The 16,198-nt window shown below is 44.9% G+C and overlaps 1 protein-coding gene across 1 annotated transcript in view; it reads right to left on the minus strand.

The window, feature by feature from the left end:
- Positions 1-16,198, minus strand: part of LOC119398719 (glucose dehydrogenase [FAD, quinone]-like) — a 65,854-nt gene that overhangs the window by 20,016 nt on the left and 29,640 nt on the right. Inside the window, exon 4 of the mRNA XM_049417408.1 lies at positions 14,525-14,711. Within this exon, the coding sequence (XP_049273365.1) occupies positions 14,525-14,711 (187 nt within the window). The remainder of the gene's footprint in view (positions 1-14,524; positions 14,712-16,198) is intronic.

The raw sequence follows: 16,198 nt of genomic DNA on the forward strand, positions 1-16,198 counted from the left end.
TGCCCTACCATACCCCTCTTAAAGGGCACTAAAGAGCAAAACGATTTTTCCCATATTAGTAAAGTACTCTTTGACGATGCCAAAAACACCACGCTCGCTGCGAGAAGACGCTTAGTAAGCGAGAAAACACGCAAAAACAAAATGTGGGTGGCGACGCCACCTTGAAGTTTCCGCACTATTCGCCGTGACGTTAATGTTTGACGGCGCCTACTAGGGACTACGTAGTTCCTATTGGTAACAATGAAGTACATTGTCCTCTGAGGGGGCCACAGACTTAACGTACCAAGTTTTCGGTAATTTGTTGAGCCAATGGCGTCAAAATACCATAAACACACTTTGAAATCCGTGACGTCACGCGGGATGACTTCGGCGCAAAATTAAAAAATGAAGCTTTAAACTTGATTTCCTCCTCTAATAATAAACCTATGATCACGAAAATAACGACATTAGAGTTCTCAGAGCACAATTTATCAATCTAAACCGATTCATTGTTTCTCTTTAGTGTCCCTTTAAGGAGACTCCTCCCAATATATGATATTCTTATAGCAATTTTAGCACCAAATTTCATGCATTGGCATGATTCCGTGGTAGAACACCTGCTTCGCACGCAGAAGCCCCGAGTTCGATTCTCACTCAGAGCGAAGGTTTTCTTAATATTTATTTATTTGCATCTGTTTCAAATTTTCGCTCACCGACAACACCGACTTTCGCTCTCAACCAACAACGCCGCCGCCGGCACCGACACTAGAATTTCTGCGAAACGACCTCTTTAACGCTATGATGTTAAAATGTCAGCGGTGGTGCACGAAGGCAGTGAGGGAAAGGGAACGGCAGTGCTGGGGAGTGGGCGGGAAATATCAGCAGCAGCGCAGTCCCTTAAGGGGTCGGCGCTGGGAAGGATAATGCGTTAAATCGGGGTGAAACAATAACTTTAAGAAAGAAGTAAACCCTTCCCACACCACTACATATAACGAGACTGGGAGAAGGTGGAAAATAACAGCGTCAACAACCGTAGCTGTTGTCAGATGTCATTAACTGTGAATCAAGATTGTCACGCACTCCCATTCTTTTATGCTAATTTTCGCTTACACCAAGTTAAGGAGACGACCGACCGACCGACCGACCGACCGACCGACCGACCGACCGACCGACCGACCGACCGACCGACCGACCGACCGACCGACCGACCGACCGACCGACCGACCGACCGACCGACCGACCGACCGACCGACCGACCGACCGACCGACCGACCGACCGACCGACCGACCGACCAACCAACCAACCATCCAACCAACCAACCAACCAACCAACCAGAAAGACAGACAGACAGACAGACAGACAGACAGACAGACAGACAGACAGACAGACAGACAGACAGACAGATAGATAGATAGATAGATAGATAGATAGATAGATAGATAGATAGATAGATAGATAGATAGATAGATAGATAGATAGATAGATAGATAGATAGATAGATAGATAGATAGATAGATAGATAGATAGATAGATAGATAGATAGATAGGCAGGTAGGCAGACATACATACATACATACATACATACATACATACATACATACATACATACATACATGTGGTCCAAGTGTCTTTTATTCGCAACGAAATGCCTCGCATTTGAAGCAGCGTTGGGATAGCTTAAGTAGTTCTTGCTGATTCAACGTTAAATGATGGTGTAGGTCGTATTGATTGATACATAAAACACATCAAAGAGATGAGGTAAGTGGTGAAGCCGTGAGCACATGCTAATTTATATTTACGACACGAGTTGACCACAGAATCAGAGTGCTGTAAGCATGTGAAGGTTCACAAAATATTGAGTGCTCATAATATTTCTTTCCTACGAGTGCTGCAGGGACAGCAAACAACTATGGTAGTTCGGACAACTTAAGCAAAGACTCCCAAAAATGAGAATTGCCTATACAAATTAAGGAATTCAGGAAAGGAGAAAGTGAGGAACCACAACGCGAAGAACCAGGAGTCTTATTTCCATATCATTGTTTAAATTGTAAGTATTGGCCTCTAATTTAGGTCCGACTTATTCCCAAATCCAGCTCCGTATATTCTCGGAGTGATCATCGACATGAATTATAAGGGACCAGAAGGCGGACGTTAACTCTTGACATCTTAATTAGCTGCCTTTGTATGATTATTTTCTTAGCACGTACTTCACGTGGCAAGAAACCGAGAGGGTGCGCATTTGAAGCAGCCAGCTAATTCGAACAGATTAAATTGGAATATTAAGCAAAAATACATTGCTAGTTAAAAGCTGAGGCATAATTGAGGAGGGACATATTTAATGCAATCAGATGTCATTTCCGTGCCCCCCTACCTAAGTATTTTAATATAGAACGTCGTCTCAAGTGTAAGATCATTAGCGTTGAAATGATAAATGATGGGCCTCTGATAACCAATGCTAAATATCACACAGGGCAATGGACGGCCTCTTTTCCTCTGGTAAGGAATTGTTTCTTGAAGTCTTATTTTTTTTATGAATTGCACGAGGGCATCTCAAATCCATTTTCACCGGATGCGGTACATGATAGTGTGCACTGCGGCCAGCGCCAAAATGCTTTAGTTTTTCTTTCCAGTGAACATGAAGGTTTCTTCACCTGAGCGCTGGGTCGCGTAGTCCGTCACTGTCGAAAGACTGAAAACGTTAATGCCGGTTGGCCAACGAAGCGTGCCAGCGATGCCGTTGACGTGCATATGGTCCTGAAGGTTTTCGCCCACCGGTAGATCAGCGCCGACAGGAATCTGTATGACATTTACCGGAAAAGTATTCTCGACCAATAACAGTAATAATGTCTGGCGTTTAACGTCCCAAAACCACGATATGATTATGAGAGACACCGTGGTGGAGGGCTCCGGAAATTTCGACCACCAGGGGTTCCTTAACGTGCACCTAAACCTAAGAACAAGAGCCTCAAACGTTTTCCCCTCCATCTAAAATGCAGCCGCCGCGGCCGGGAGCCGATACCGCGACCTTCGGGTCAGTAGTCGAGCGCCGTAACCACTAGACCACCGTCGCAGAGCGTATTGTTGACCATGTTCCGTTCAGTTATGTGCAAAGCGCAACACTATCCTACTCCGCCAGCAACTGACTTCATTTACACTCACTTCTGCGCAATGGAGGCTTAGAACTGAAATGTTAGGTACTACTTTGTGGGCGGCACTGTGAAAACAACAAACGAATGAAGACAGCTTCGCACTAGGGTGCCAAGCCTGAAGTGCGAAGTGGAAGGTTTTCCTTCTTTCTTTTTAGGTTTCTCTTTTTTCCTCATCTGTTTGTTTTTCTCTCCTCTCTCTGTGCTTTTGCTGTCCTTTGGTCTCTATTTCTATTTACTTCTCTATCTATGTATTTGTTTGTGCTTGTCGCGCTTTCTATCTTTCTCTTTCTTGCCCTTCTTGCTTTGGCTCTTTCGCTTTCGTTCTCTCTTTCTTTATTTCCGTCTCTTCCTTTCTAAATCTCTCTTCGTATCTATTTCCCTCCTTCTTTTTCTTTCTATGCTACGCTTTACTCTCTCCCCTCCTCCTTTCCCTTCTTCTAAACCTCACTTGCCTTTCCCTTCACCTTGCTATACTATGCTATGTCTATGCTATGCTCTGCTAGCGTGCCCAGTGGTTAGGACGCTCGCCTTTGGATCGTCAGTGCTCGTGTTCGAACCCCGCCTGGCCAAGAAATTTTTTTTGCGACAACTTTTATTTTCTTCCGTTGTGTTTTTTTCTCTTGCTTTCTCTCTCTTTGTAATCGTTCTCTCAACCGTGAGAGTTATTCCTTCCCGCGCCGGAGAAATTGGCCCACGTGTTTTGAGAGTGAAGCAAAAGATGAAGAACAGGACGAAGATAGCGCGTGGCGGCTCATGATTATCATACTTTCTGTTCGCACTACCCGGCGCACCCGAAAGCTGAAAGAGCTCCGCTTTTAAAGGAAACGTGACAGTTCTGACAGAAAATTTTTGAGAATTACTCGGAGTACAACGTCTAAAAAGCTACATGATAAACTAATTCGACTTCGAATCTCCTATTGACACAGGTGAAAATTAGGATCTGCGTTTCGTGAAATGTTGAAATGTTACACATTTCCGAAGTTTTTTTTTACCTTTGAGCTATGCATCACCAACGTCCATCTGTTCTTACAGCTTGTAATTTATTGCTTAACGCAGTTTTCACAAAAGTAGACATTAACGGTGAACAAGGATATAAATTCAAGAAACCGTTATAATTCAGAATTAAGATAATTCACCTGAAAGGAAAGTTTTCTGCGCTGACTACATATGTTAGCGCAATAATATTTATGAAAAAAAAAGAACATGTAAGCACGTGGTAAGTAAATTATAGATGAGCGCGTGTTTAGAGGCGAAAGGGGGGGGGGATGCCCGAAGAAATTAGTGAACCATGCTGTTCCTCGGCCCATACGCTTGCACACGGCGTGCCATGTTTCTTTCTCGTGGATCATCGTAGTATATAGACGATTTTGCGTAAGACACATGGGCGCCCGCCCCTTGAGATGTTAAACAAATATTCACTTTTTTAACAGCGCAGTTTGTTTAAGATTTTCGTCGCGCCGGGTAGTGCGAACACAAATTGTCATCATTGAAAACTGGCACGCACTCTCATCGTCCTCTTCTTAATCTTCTGCTTCCCACAACACGTGCACCGATTTGTAAGGCGTGGGATGCAATGAGTGAGAGAATAAGTACAGAGACAGAGAGAAAAAAAAGAGGGAGCGACAAGAAAAGAGAAACAGAGAAATAGAGCGAAAGAAATGGAAGAGTGTCATAAACAGATAAAAACGATAAAAAAAAGAACAAAAGAGAGAGAGAATTATAGAAATAAACATACTAAGAAATACAGATAGAAAAAACAAAGACAGAGAAATGATTGGAAGAGAGAGAAGGAAAGCATACCAGAGCCACGTATAGTACGGTACAGCTAGGAGGGGGATAGCGAAGTGGGGGTGAGGAGTAGGGACAGGAGGAGGGGAAGGGGCGAAGAATAGCACAGCCATCGATAGTATTGCAAGGGGTAGCCATGAATAGTATAGTATATGAATGGGTGAGAAAGCGAACTGATGGTGCCGAGGAGGGAAGGAGAAGAGCAAAGGGTGAAGAGACCACAACCATGCGTAGTATAGCATAGCAAGGGGTGGGAAAGGGAAGGGCGGGTGCGGAGGAGAGACAGGAGAAAGGAACGCCACCAGCTCTACTGATTCCTCAGTCTTCGAACCACTGGTGCGTAACTGCCCCATTTTTTTTGTATATCGCGAGATGAATTAATAAGGCCATGAAACGTCGCTCGTCGAATGCACCTCCCCAACAGCTTTCGTGTGAAGGCGTGTACCGTAGAACTCTTCGTTTAGTTGTTAACGATAAAAAACGGCAAGTTTAATAGCCCAACACGGCGGCACCGAAACCCATTCCTAAAAGAGGCTGTACCCGTGAACTGAAACTATCTAGTTGAATGTTATATCGGCGCACTGTAGCTTTAGCAGCTGCGAATGCAATCGAAGTAAACAGCAAGAGTGGTAGCAGTCAGGATGACCTCAGAATATTCTTCAATGTTTTCAATTTCGCATGCGATTTATCGAGGCGCAAGCGAAGAACCATGAAACCAAGCCGCTGTAGAAACAACTATGTCGCTTCTTTCTCTGCCCAGCTTTTTTAATCAGTATGTCGCGTATTCAATCAGGTTATTTCACCACGTGCTCGCATGCTCCTTTCCGCAGGGATTGTTGTATGCAACCACAGACCAGAGATCCTACTTTAGCGGCAATGTGAGACACAAAGGACGAGGAACTGCGACACGCACAAGCGCTCACTTCCAACTGAATATTTGTTATACAGACACCTATTTATAACTGTAACCGAGCGCTGCGCCACTCCGCTTCCACAAATCACGACACACTGAAGTGATAACTAGTGAGTTTACAATACAAAACGCCTCAGTTACATGCAAGATTAAAGCTTGTACATAGTTCACCTGGTAATATCAGGTGCAGCACCTAGAAAGTGCAATTCTTTCTTTGGCGGGCAAATTCGGGCGTACGTCCTCAGCTGTAGATGTACCCCTGAATATGAATATGTGCAGTGCTCTACACTCATTCCGCCCAAAGAACACGACAAATAATAGAAGCAGTAGAAAGGGCCAAGGACGATCACCAGTGTATCAGTGTGCCGCTCATTGCCCTGTCAAAGAAGGAATCGCTTTCTAGGTGCAGCACGTGATAGTGCCAGGTGAACTATGCACAAGTTTTAGTTTTGCGTGTAACTGATGCTTTTCATCTTGTAAGCTGACTAGTTATATCTCTGGTGTGTCGTGATTTCTGGAAGCGGAGTGCTGCAGGCTCGCGCTTACCATTGTAAATATGTGCCTGAACAATAAGTATTCATTTCGAAGCTGGCGCTTGTGTAAGTTGCAATTTTTCGTCCCTTGTCTCTGAAGTTTACGCTCGAGTACTATCAATGGAATACCAACTAGACCAAACATGCACATTACGGATCAGAAGACCATAAACTTACGACTTTCTTGGCATTATTTCTCCGGGCAGAGGCAAATAAGAGCACACATTGCTTATAGCTCTATTAGCGGCCTGCCAACAGAGCAGACCGATTTGCTTGACTGATGAATCTTTCAAGAGAATAAGCAAAAGAAGTAACGAACATTGCTTCCTTTACATGCGGCCGCACACCTTCCAAGCAGGGCAATTAAGTTATCTCTAACGTATCCTCTTTCCCAGGATAACTCTAAAGGAACAACCTCCTCCAGTGCGTTCGCAACGCAACACATGTCGCCGAAGGTTCCTGAATAGGCAGCTGTATACGAAACACAAAGCAAGTATCATAGCTACAAATCGATCCTACGCAATTCCCTTGCTCTGGTGCAATGATCCGGTGACCAAATTTTCTCACTCACCTTTGTAGCATGGCTGTGTAGCGAAATGTGCAGATTTTTCCTATGTAGTATAGGAGTGATGAAACATTTGCTAGCGCTGCAGCGCTCGCCGCGGAGCATATTGGCTTGCAGTCTGGAGCACCCTGTAAGAGAGAACAATTACAGCGTCACGGTATTTCTGAAGAATGCATTTTCATGAGATCACCAACATCGTAATTTTGGTACCGCTGCTGACAGACGGCTTCCTCTGCGTTCTCCCATAACGTCGGCTAAATTCCGGAAAACGCGGTACTGATCTGAGGGTGTTTCTTGAATGCCTTCACGTATACACGCATAATTTCTTAGAATTTCCTGCTCATAATTAAGATCCAACTGCGACTCACTCGCGTACGACATGTCATCTTGTGCAGTTTCAATAGCATGGCAATCAATCACAATTATTTCTTTACCCTGTAGACAAAATAAGGAATGCGTTCGTCGTGTACATGTTAATACTAAAATGTAGAGACGCACTTCCCGTTAAAAACTTCTTCGTGCCCCGCTAGTAGAATCAAGTTCGGGTGTGGAGCATAGCGATATATCTAAGCGAACCATAGCTTTACCGTGCTGCGCACTACAACCTTATATGAATACGAAATACCCATCATATACTCGCGGTGTTAGATGCGGCTTACAGTGAATAAGAAGATTAATTTAGACTTAAACGTTTCTCCTATGTAAACCACTTAGTACAAGAATGGTTCTTTTCTCTCCACTCTTCCCACACGTCGAGCTACACAAAGAACACGAGGAACGCAGAGGCCCGTAAAAATGAAGGGCAGGAGGGGGGCGAGGATGCTGCCAAATGGTTGATTTCATTCAATCGACAATGCCCCTCGGCCACAATGACATAACCTGCCCACTAGCTGCGGTGTACTCACTACACCGATGTGCACGAAATCGGAACATTACAGCCAATAGTCGCTGTTGTGAGCACACGCGTAGACTGCAATAGGCTTGTCGCTGATGCTCTCTACTTTCTCTTACTCACTTCTGGCTATTACAACGAACAATAATAAATTCGGGGTATTGTGTGCCATAACCACGATATGATGGTGAGGTACGTGATAGTGCGCCTGAATCAAAACCGGAAAAATTATGGCCGCCTGGGTTTTCTCTACAAGCACGTAAATCAACGTACACGCCCCCACGTGTGAGCGATCACAATCACAATCGCGGTCAAGGTAATTGCTTGCACACCTAGAGATAGTCTCTTACTCCCAAGGGACACTTGAGCTATTGCCGTCACCACATGTAAATATCTTCCACGGTATCAGTGCGTAGCGCTGAAGACAGTAACATTGAAGGACAAGGGCGTCCGTAAAACATTTTGCAGGTGGGTGCATACGCGTAGGGTGCTTCGAGAAGAGGCGGCCATTCTTTCATTGCCCTGACCTGACCGACGACTTGAAAATTCGGCTGGCAGTTCTGAATGCCGTTTCACACGGATGTGCGGGACCGGAGTGTGCTACTCAAGCTGTGTAGCTTATTGCTACTGTATGAGAAAATATTATATGCAATTCCAGGCCACCTCCCCCTCCGGACGCCCATAGTGAAGCATCGTTACCCTCATTGCCCAGCGCCATAGTCAGTTGACAGAGGGGAACTCACCCGCCTGTGATCTTCCGTTGTAGTCAATGATGGGGTAGCCATTTTACTTGCAGGCTTCCAAGAACGCTTCGCTCAGACGAGTATGCGTATTAGCATACACCACGGGTATTTCTCCGGTAGTGCCACGATACAACTCTGCGTTAGAAATAACACAAACGGTGCATTTTTATATTAGAGGCGAATTTTCAATCATCCGCTAGCCATACGTTTATTGGTATTTGGAATGTCCGAATATTTCTACACAGCAGTTTTTAAGAAGAGCGCATCTTTATCCATCTGGTGGAGTCGTAAGTCTTATAACCGTGAGGTTAGTTCATCGAGGTTATTGTTTGTTATCGTACGTTTCGAGCTTGTATTAGAAGATATCATGCATGACAGTTCTGCGTTATGGATAACACCAGGTCGTAGGGCACAGAATGGAATGAGAGGTGCAAATACAACGGTGAATTTTCGCTATTGTGAGCTTCTATAGGCATTAACTCCATCGGGTTTTAGAACTGATTTTTGGAGACCAGAAATGCTGATATGCTGCGCTGTAATTGTGGAGAGTCTATTTTTATAGCACACATCATGATGAAAGCCTCAAATCAACTAATACGGAAAGTTCCGTTCACCATGAGTCATTCGTGCACCATGGGCGAATGAAGATATCTTGCGTGCGGTGATTTTTTATGAAATGATTCGAGCTTGTTCACCAGAAAAGGACATAGATCAAAAAGGTACTGTTACATCTGTATAACACGTGAGTGAATGGTATCTTCTCTTGATCTCTCCCAAATATGCCACAAGGTCCATAACAGATCAGTACACGTGGGTGCACGGATGCACCATTGTATACAGCCTACAGGGTCTTGTCATCCTCGATATAGAGGAACGTATAATCTGCTTAGGAGGATACGTGCTGCTACCTTTCTTATGGAAGCAAATAAACTGAAGGGACGCTTCACGTTTACATTTAAAAGAGAAGGGAGATCATCATGTCGCCATCCGCTTTGCGGTACTCTTCAGGCACACGGCATTTCAGGTCTCGCGGCACGCCAGCGACTTTTTGTGAAATGGTACGAATTTCCGACTCTTCGTCGAGACAAGTGATCACCACAATCTATAGCTCTTCTTCAATAGACCAGAACACAGCGAATTCCATGCGCATCGCCATATTTGCATCGCGCGTCGCGCCATCTATTGCACACGCGACGAAACAACATGCGCGGGCTGCCACGCCAGCAGACGATACACAGAGCAAACGTGAAACTCCCGAAACTCAGCCCGTCGGAGAGCGTGTTTCGAGTCTCTTCTAGCCTGGATATCTTCGCTGATTTTATTGGAACATCAAGAACATCTTGCTCATGCAAGTCCACAATGCATACAGTACGTGCTGAGTGGGCTGCGGAAGCAACCTCGTCAGATACGTACGCTGTTACATTTGTAAAAAAACGTTCTCGCTGTAGTACGCGTGAATCGCAATTGCAGTGCAGCTCGCGAAAGAGTGAAACGATGTTTTGTTGCCCCATATTACAAGTTGTGCACAAAGTTTTGTGAAAGCTCATCATTTCAGCATGCATCGCGTAATAATTAGAGTACGCTTTACGGGTAGTTTCGCGGAACGTAATTTTTGTTTCACGAGCGCTCTTACAATAATGCGTCTTGCTCACAAAAGCGTGCTATCAGAGAGTATAACCTGCAGTATCGTTCAGCGATCCCTTTTGGAAGCTACCTGTGCGATTTTATTCTTGTAACGACGTGCTTTACAAGCGAAACTGTGCTACTCTTTGTTAAGCCGGTTAGCTACGCCTGCGACGTAAAGGACACTGGCGCGAGTACTGTTTACTTACGTGCCAATATATGTATTATGTGCAGCTGGATGCTTCGTGTCCAAATAAATTTGGGGACATCAAACACTAAAATGAAAACACGAAATTCTGGCCAGCTGTTGAGGAGCACCGTGCCATCTATTACCTTTTGAAGACGAAATCTCGAAGCTAGGCGTGGATGCCATCAAAAGCATTAAAGCTTAATACTACGTTGAAAGTGGCAAAGCATGCTGATTGCTTGTGCTTGAAAGCACTACCTTGCACTAGATTTTCGTCAAAGGAAACGCTCAAAGGTATGAAGTGCACCCCCACGCAAAGCTCGCGCCTGCCTTCAACCCAGCTGCGTGTCACGCAAATAAGGTTCGCAAAATGAAATAGGTGGGCATCACACTGCAGAATACACGCAGTTAGCGTACTTACTCGCGCATTTTCACTCGGCTCCTAGTTTTTTTTTTTGCTTGAATCACAATTATCCACTCGCGGCGAAGCTGAAAACACCGCGCCGGCACTATTTCCGTGGCATGTCGTAATCGTCGCAGACAACGCTATTATCCTCTTGTTGCGCTGCTTGTTTTGGCATCCAAAGACGACGCAGTATAGTGCCCAGACGAGCTCTTATACGCTGAAGCAGCGTGAACGGGTACTTTTTTGCACTTTAAAGCTAAGAACTGCAGCTTGCCCTGTTTACTTGGTGCAGCCCACGCGCGCCTCGGCAGCCCGGTCAGCCCGGCGTCTGGGTGCGAGAGTATCCGCTCGGCTCGCCAGCAGCCTGGGTGCGAGACAGGCGTGCTCTGGTGTATATTCTCTGCTCCTTAAATTTTCTCTTTTTTCTCTCTTTTCGACATTCCCGCAAATCGAATTCTGTCGGCGCCAGTACTAGAGTGCGCCCAGCCTTGATGAATGCGATGTGATGATCGACAGACAGCCTTCCCGACGAAATCCCGCTCTTTCCGCCGCGCCTTGGTCACGGGGCCTATGCTGGATTTGTACCGAAAGGCGACTTTTACATATGACGTAAAATGCGGACGTATGACTTTTGCAGCCGTATGCAGTACGTGGCAAGCTCTCGCACCCATTCGATCAACTCACTGACTTGCCCAGCGTGTTCACCGTGGCGTCACTAACTTGACGCCACGGTGAACACGCTGGACAAACTGAGGGGATTGATATTACGATGCACGTAGTGCTAAATCTTGAAGAAAGGGTACGACGATGCGTGGTCTTCCTACACGATGCTCAACATCGTCTTCTCTTTCTGTGGTGCCGTGACGAGCACGTCACTCTCGTGGAGCAGCGTGTTGACCGAGTGACATGGCCAACGATGGTTTCATAGGTCGATCCACGCAGTGGACGTTGTCGTCCCAGTATACCAAAATAGCGCACGCCCTGTACCACTTATTCTGACTGATCCGTATGCCGTAGAAGCAATGCAGTCAGACTCCTCTGTAAACGCAAGAGGGTAAGAAGGAAAGAAGGTGACTTTTAAGGGCTCGTACGAAAGTCAGACATCTTGACTACCTCGCGGATGTGATAGAATAGTTCATAAAAATATACCACGAAAAATGAAAATAAAATGCTCTTACGAGGAAAACACGGCATTTCTTGTATATATTGCGGCCAGAGCTGGGCAAAGATACTTTGAAATTTTATCGCGATATGATACAAAACACTCGGGCGAAAAGTATGTGAGATACAGATACAAGATACTTTTGGAGTTAATATATCAGATACGAAACTTCCCAAATGTATCTGAAGATACTTAGATACATCTGCAAATTAGCGGTTAGAGAATATCTAATGAAGCAGCAAAGGCTTATGTACAAAAGCGTTTAGTTAAAATTTCTTAACTGTGACTAACTTTGTTTCATTTTAACGAAATACCTCATTGTACCGCAAGATTTTTGTCTTTCTTGCTCAGGGTACATAGTATCATTCCGAAACGACTTATTTGGATTTCTTTGGCTACTTAACATGACAGCTCTTTAATCGCTGCGCTGATAGTGGTTTTTACTTGGCACAGTTATAACTGATGGGCGTCACTGCTCCACTTGGCGGCCAGCTAGTAGGTCGCCATTTACTTTTAACCACGTCATTAGGAAGCCTTCACATGATGACGCAAATACCACTGTGCAGCCGTACCTCGTCGGCAAGCGTATTACCATTTTAGTAATACCGCATCAACGGACAGGTGTAGACCAGCAAAAACATTGGTAACGATATTATTTGTGACGCATGATGTGAAGACGAACTGCAAAGTCAACGCTCACAATTGATTGAGGACATAAAACTGCACGGATGTTTCATTTTCTACTCGTCTGCTGGCGTAGAGCGTTCGTTACAACATATTCGAGAAGTGCACTTCACACTAGTGCCACTTCCAGTTCTGCTCAGCTGCTGTTATGCTGCTGTTACGTCATTGCTTGTTCTATTGTATCTAGCATCAGTACAGATAGCGCGACTGTTGTTATAATCTCATTTGCATGCAAGTCAGAATCACCGTGTGTACGCCATACTTACATCCACAAGGTATTTCGAATCGCCTATGTGTGAAAGCAGCGAAACTCAAGGCAGCGCCGTTCTTGCAGTCTTAAGACTTTGTAACGAAGCACCACGCAAGACATACTTCGATAACAACGGTATAGCGGCATCAGAACTTGTGCGAAAGACGCCGCATGCATTGGAGTACAGTGGCCATGAACAAGCGTCATGGCACCAACCCAACTAAAAAGAAAGAAAACATCGAGAAAACAAAAGGTAGGTGGCGCGTAGAAGTTCGCGTGCTTGTTTTTGTCGAGATTGCTCGAGCGCCTTCACATGACTCTGCTCTACCAATAGGGCCGCGTGCCCGTCATCGCCTGTGCTCACTGGAGCACTGTGGTGGAAATATAAAAGAATGTCCCTGTCGTTATAGTTTATTGAGGTGGCTTAGTAGCAGCAATAGCTGGTTGAGAACCGGAATTCAGGTCGACGTTTTATTGTTTCGCACGGTGGTGTTTCTATAGCATTATCTTGTATCTTAGGGTACACGATACATTGTTGAATCTATCGGAAATACAAATGCAGATACTCGTTTTGCGAGACATATGGCGATACAGATACAAGATACCCAAAGAGTATCTAAGATAGTATCCAACATACATGTATCTTCGGTGCTGCCCAGCACTGGTTGCGGCAAAAGCCCATACACGGATAATTAGCATGACTTTGTGCCTACACTTACTCTCGTTTGTATAACTGCCTTCGCATTTTTCTTTTGACTCTTTCCTCTTACGCGGAACATGTGAATTTAAGGCTGAAATTGGTCGTAGATCATTTTCTGATTTGATGAGAACCAAATAACAGCCTATACCAGTTTAATAACACTGTCGACATGTTGGCCTGAGGATTTCTCGGAAATCTTCTTGAAAATTTGTAAGTGACCACTCATGTTCAACTTAACCAGCTCAAGTCGGAAGTGCAAGGTTACTACGCATCGTACCTGTGAAATGTATTCGACAGCCAACTCTGCAGGCTAAGCGGTGAGAACTGCTAAGTATGCAGTGACGAAGGCTTCCCCAAGGACTTGCATTACCTGTATTTGTTTACCAACTAAGAAACCATTTATGGCAACACATGAAAAGGAAGTCCTCAGCAAATGAAACGCAATAATTGGCCACCGTGGTGACTGGTTTTGATTAGACGCAGGTGAGCACTGGTGGTTCGCGATCGGTCTCATTATGGTATTCGGAACGAAAGCCTTGTTTCCCAGTGGTGACAGTGATCGGTTACCATTTGATCGCCTGTGGTGTGAAAAGTGCCGGCCATCATACACGCCAATCGTCGCGTTTCACTCTATCAGCGCCGTATGTTTGGCGCCCATTCCTGCGACATCTCTAATGAAACCAACGAGTGTGTTGGCATGTGCAAATTGCAATGGACCTGCAGCAACTTCAGCATTCTTCTGCCAGTATGCGGTTGCTGTTGTAAGCTATGTCCATCGTAGTAGTGAATGGTACTCAAGGTCGAGCAGCGATTCAACGCACAACTCCGGTGCGACAGAATATAGGGCTGGTCGGTCTGTAAGTAGCGCTTGTGCTTGTATGCCTTGCCTTTTTTTGTCATTTATTGCGCTTAATATGTATCGTGATAATCAGCGCACAATGAAACTCACCTTCATGGCCTGGAACTCTCGATGTTTCAATGTTCTTGAAGTGCGGCAACACGTCGTCGTAGGACCAACCGTACGCTCCGAACTCGTCCCTCCAAATGTCGTAGTCGCGCCGGTTCCCGCGAACATAAAACATGAAGTTTATGGCGCTCGAGCCTCCCAAGGCTTTTCCGCGTGCCCACGGACACCTCTGGAAATACAGAGTAGACATATACAGCGAGGCGTTTTCTCGGGGAACAAATTACAATGCAATTTGAAATTCATACAAATGATTTTAGTGTCTGAAACTTCAACGCTGTCTATCGAAAAAATAAATGTATCACTGTACACAATGGATCCTTACAGCTGAATTGTCAGAAGGCGGGTCGCAATTCCTTTAGAAAAACTCCAGCTAGGTAAAAACATTCAAACACAAACTCCTCACAAGACAACACATGCGCATTGATGAAGTCGGTTTTTCAACGAAAGACTCACTGCTTATTTTTGAAGGCCCACCCGCTTCGTGTCAACAACATAGCTACTTCTATTGGCACACGTAATCTTGGTGCGAAACGAAGTAACGATTGCTCAACCAAATTACAACATATATATGCTATCAGCCTAAATCTCAAATTTGAGAGGCTTGGAATGTGAAAACATTTTATACATTTTACACCAGTGAGGTAACTGATAATTTGTTTCATAAAACATACCAAGCCGCTAATTACGACTCCGCGATTGAGGCGTATATAAATCGTGCAGTTGTATGTGTAATAAGGAACAGATTCTATTTCACCTACAAGCATTTTTTAATTTGAGCTAAATGCAACGCTCTTCCGCCCTGACCTAAATGCGACTGAACTGAACACAAGGCTTGACGCTCGAATCATTTGAACCTGTCACAACTAATTCCAGGTAATTACCGTCATTAACCATCATGAAAAATAATAACGCATAAAAATCAACCTGCTCTTTTTCTATATTGTTCCACATCGGTAGTTCTCCAAGTGTAACACTCGGCACTAAGCTTTTAAGGTAGAGGTGTGCGAATATTCGAAAACGGATGGCCGCCGCGGTAGCTCAGTTGGTAGAGCATCGGAAGCGTTCTTAGAAGGTCGCAGGTTCGGTCCCTGCCCGCGGCAAGTTATCTTTTCGTCCACTTTTCTTTCTTCACATTTACATTACGTTTACTACTAAGAACATCCCCTATACTTTCCTTGGCATTATTGTCTGTTAGTGCTTATTAATAAGGCTCAAGTTACTGTTTTATACTAGTGAGGACTGCACATGAGGGCTGAAGCGCAAGGAACAGAAGAATAAGGCGTTTATTAGAACATCGTGGAACGCGGCGAGACGTGACCGCCCACGCTAGAGGCGGCAGCGAGAGAAGCGCGTGGCCCTCGCTTGGGCCTGGCCTTCAGGTGTCGAAACGGCACTGAAAGTGGCGCCAGTGATTAGCCAGGCCGCTCAGCGATGGAACATGCGGGCGCTCACACGAGCTTGCGTCAGTTTACATAATTGTGGTACCTTTTGTCGGTTAAAAGTAACTGTAACCGTCATTTGATAAAGCTTGTGAATGTTTACTTCAAATAAAATGTTATCGAATTCATGGGCTTTTTTTTAGAAGAGCTACATAACCCTTCTAGCTCTGCCTGAAAATTTGTTGCCTAGCTGTTCAAAAACTATTTGATTTATATT

This window comes from Rhipicephalus sanguineus, chromosome 7 (assembly GCF_013339695.2).
Source record: "Rhipicephalus sanguineus isolate Rsan-2018 chromosome 7, BIME_Rsan_1.4, whole genome shotgun sequence".
NCBI lineage: Eukaryota > Metazoa > Arthropoda > Arachnida > Ixodida > Ixodidae > Rhipicephalus > Rhipicephalus sanguineus.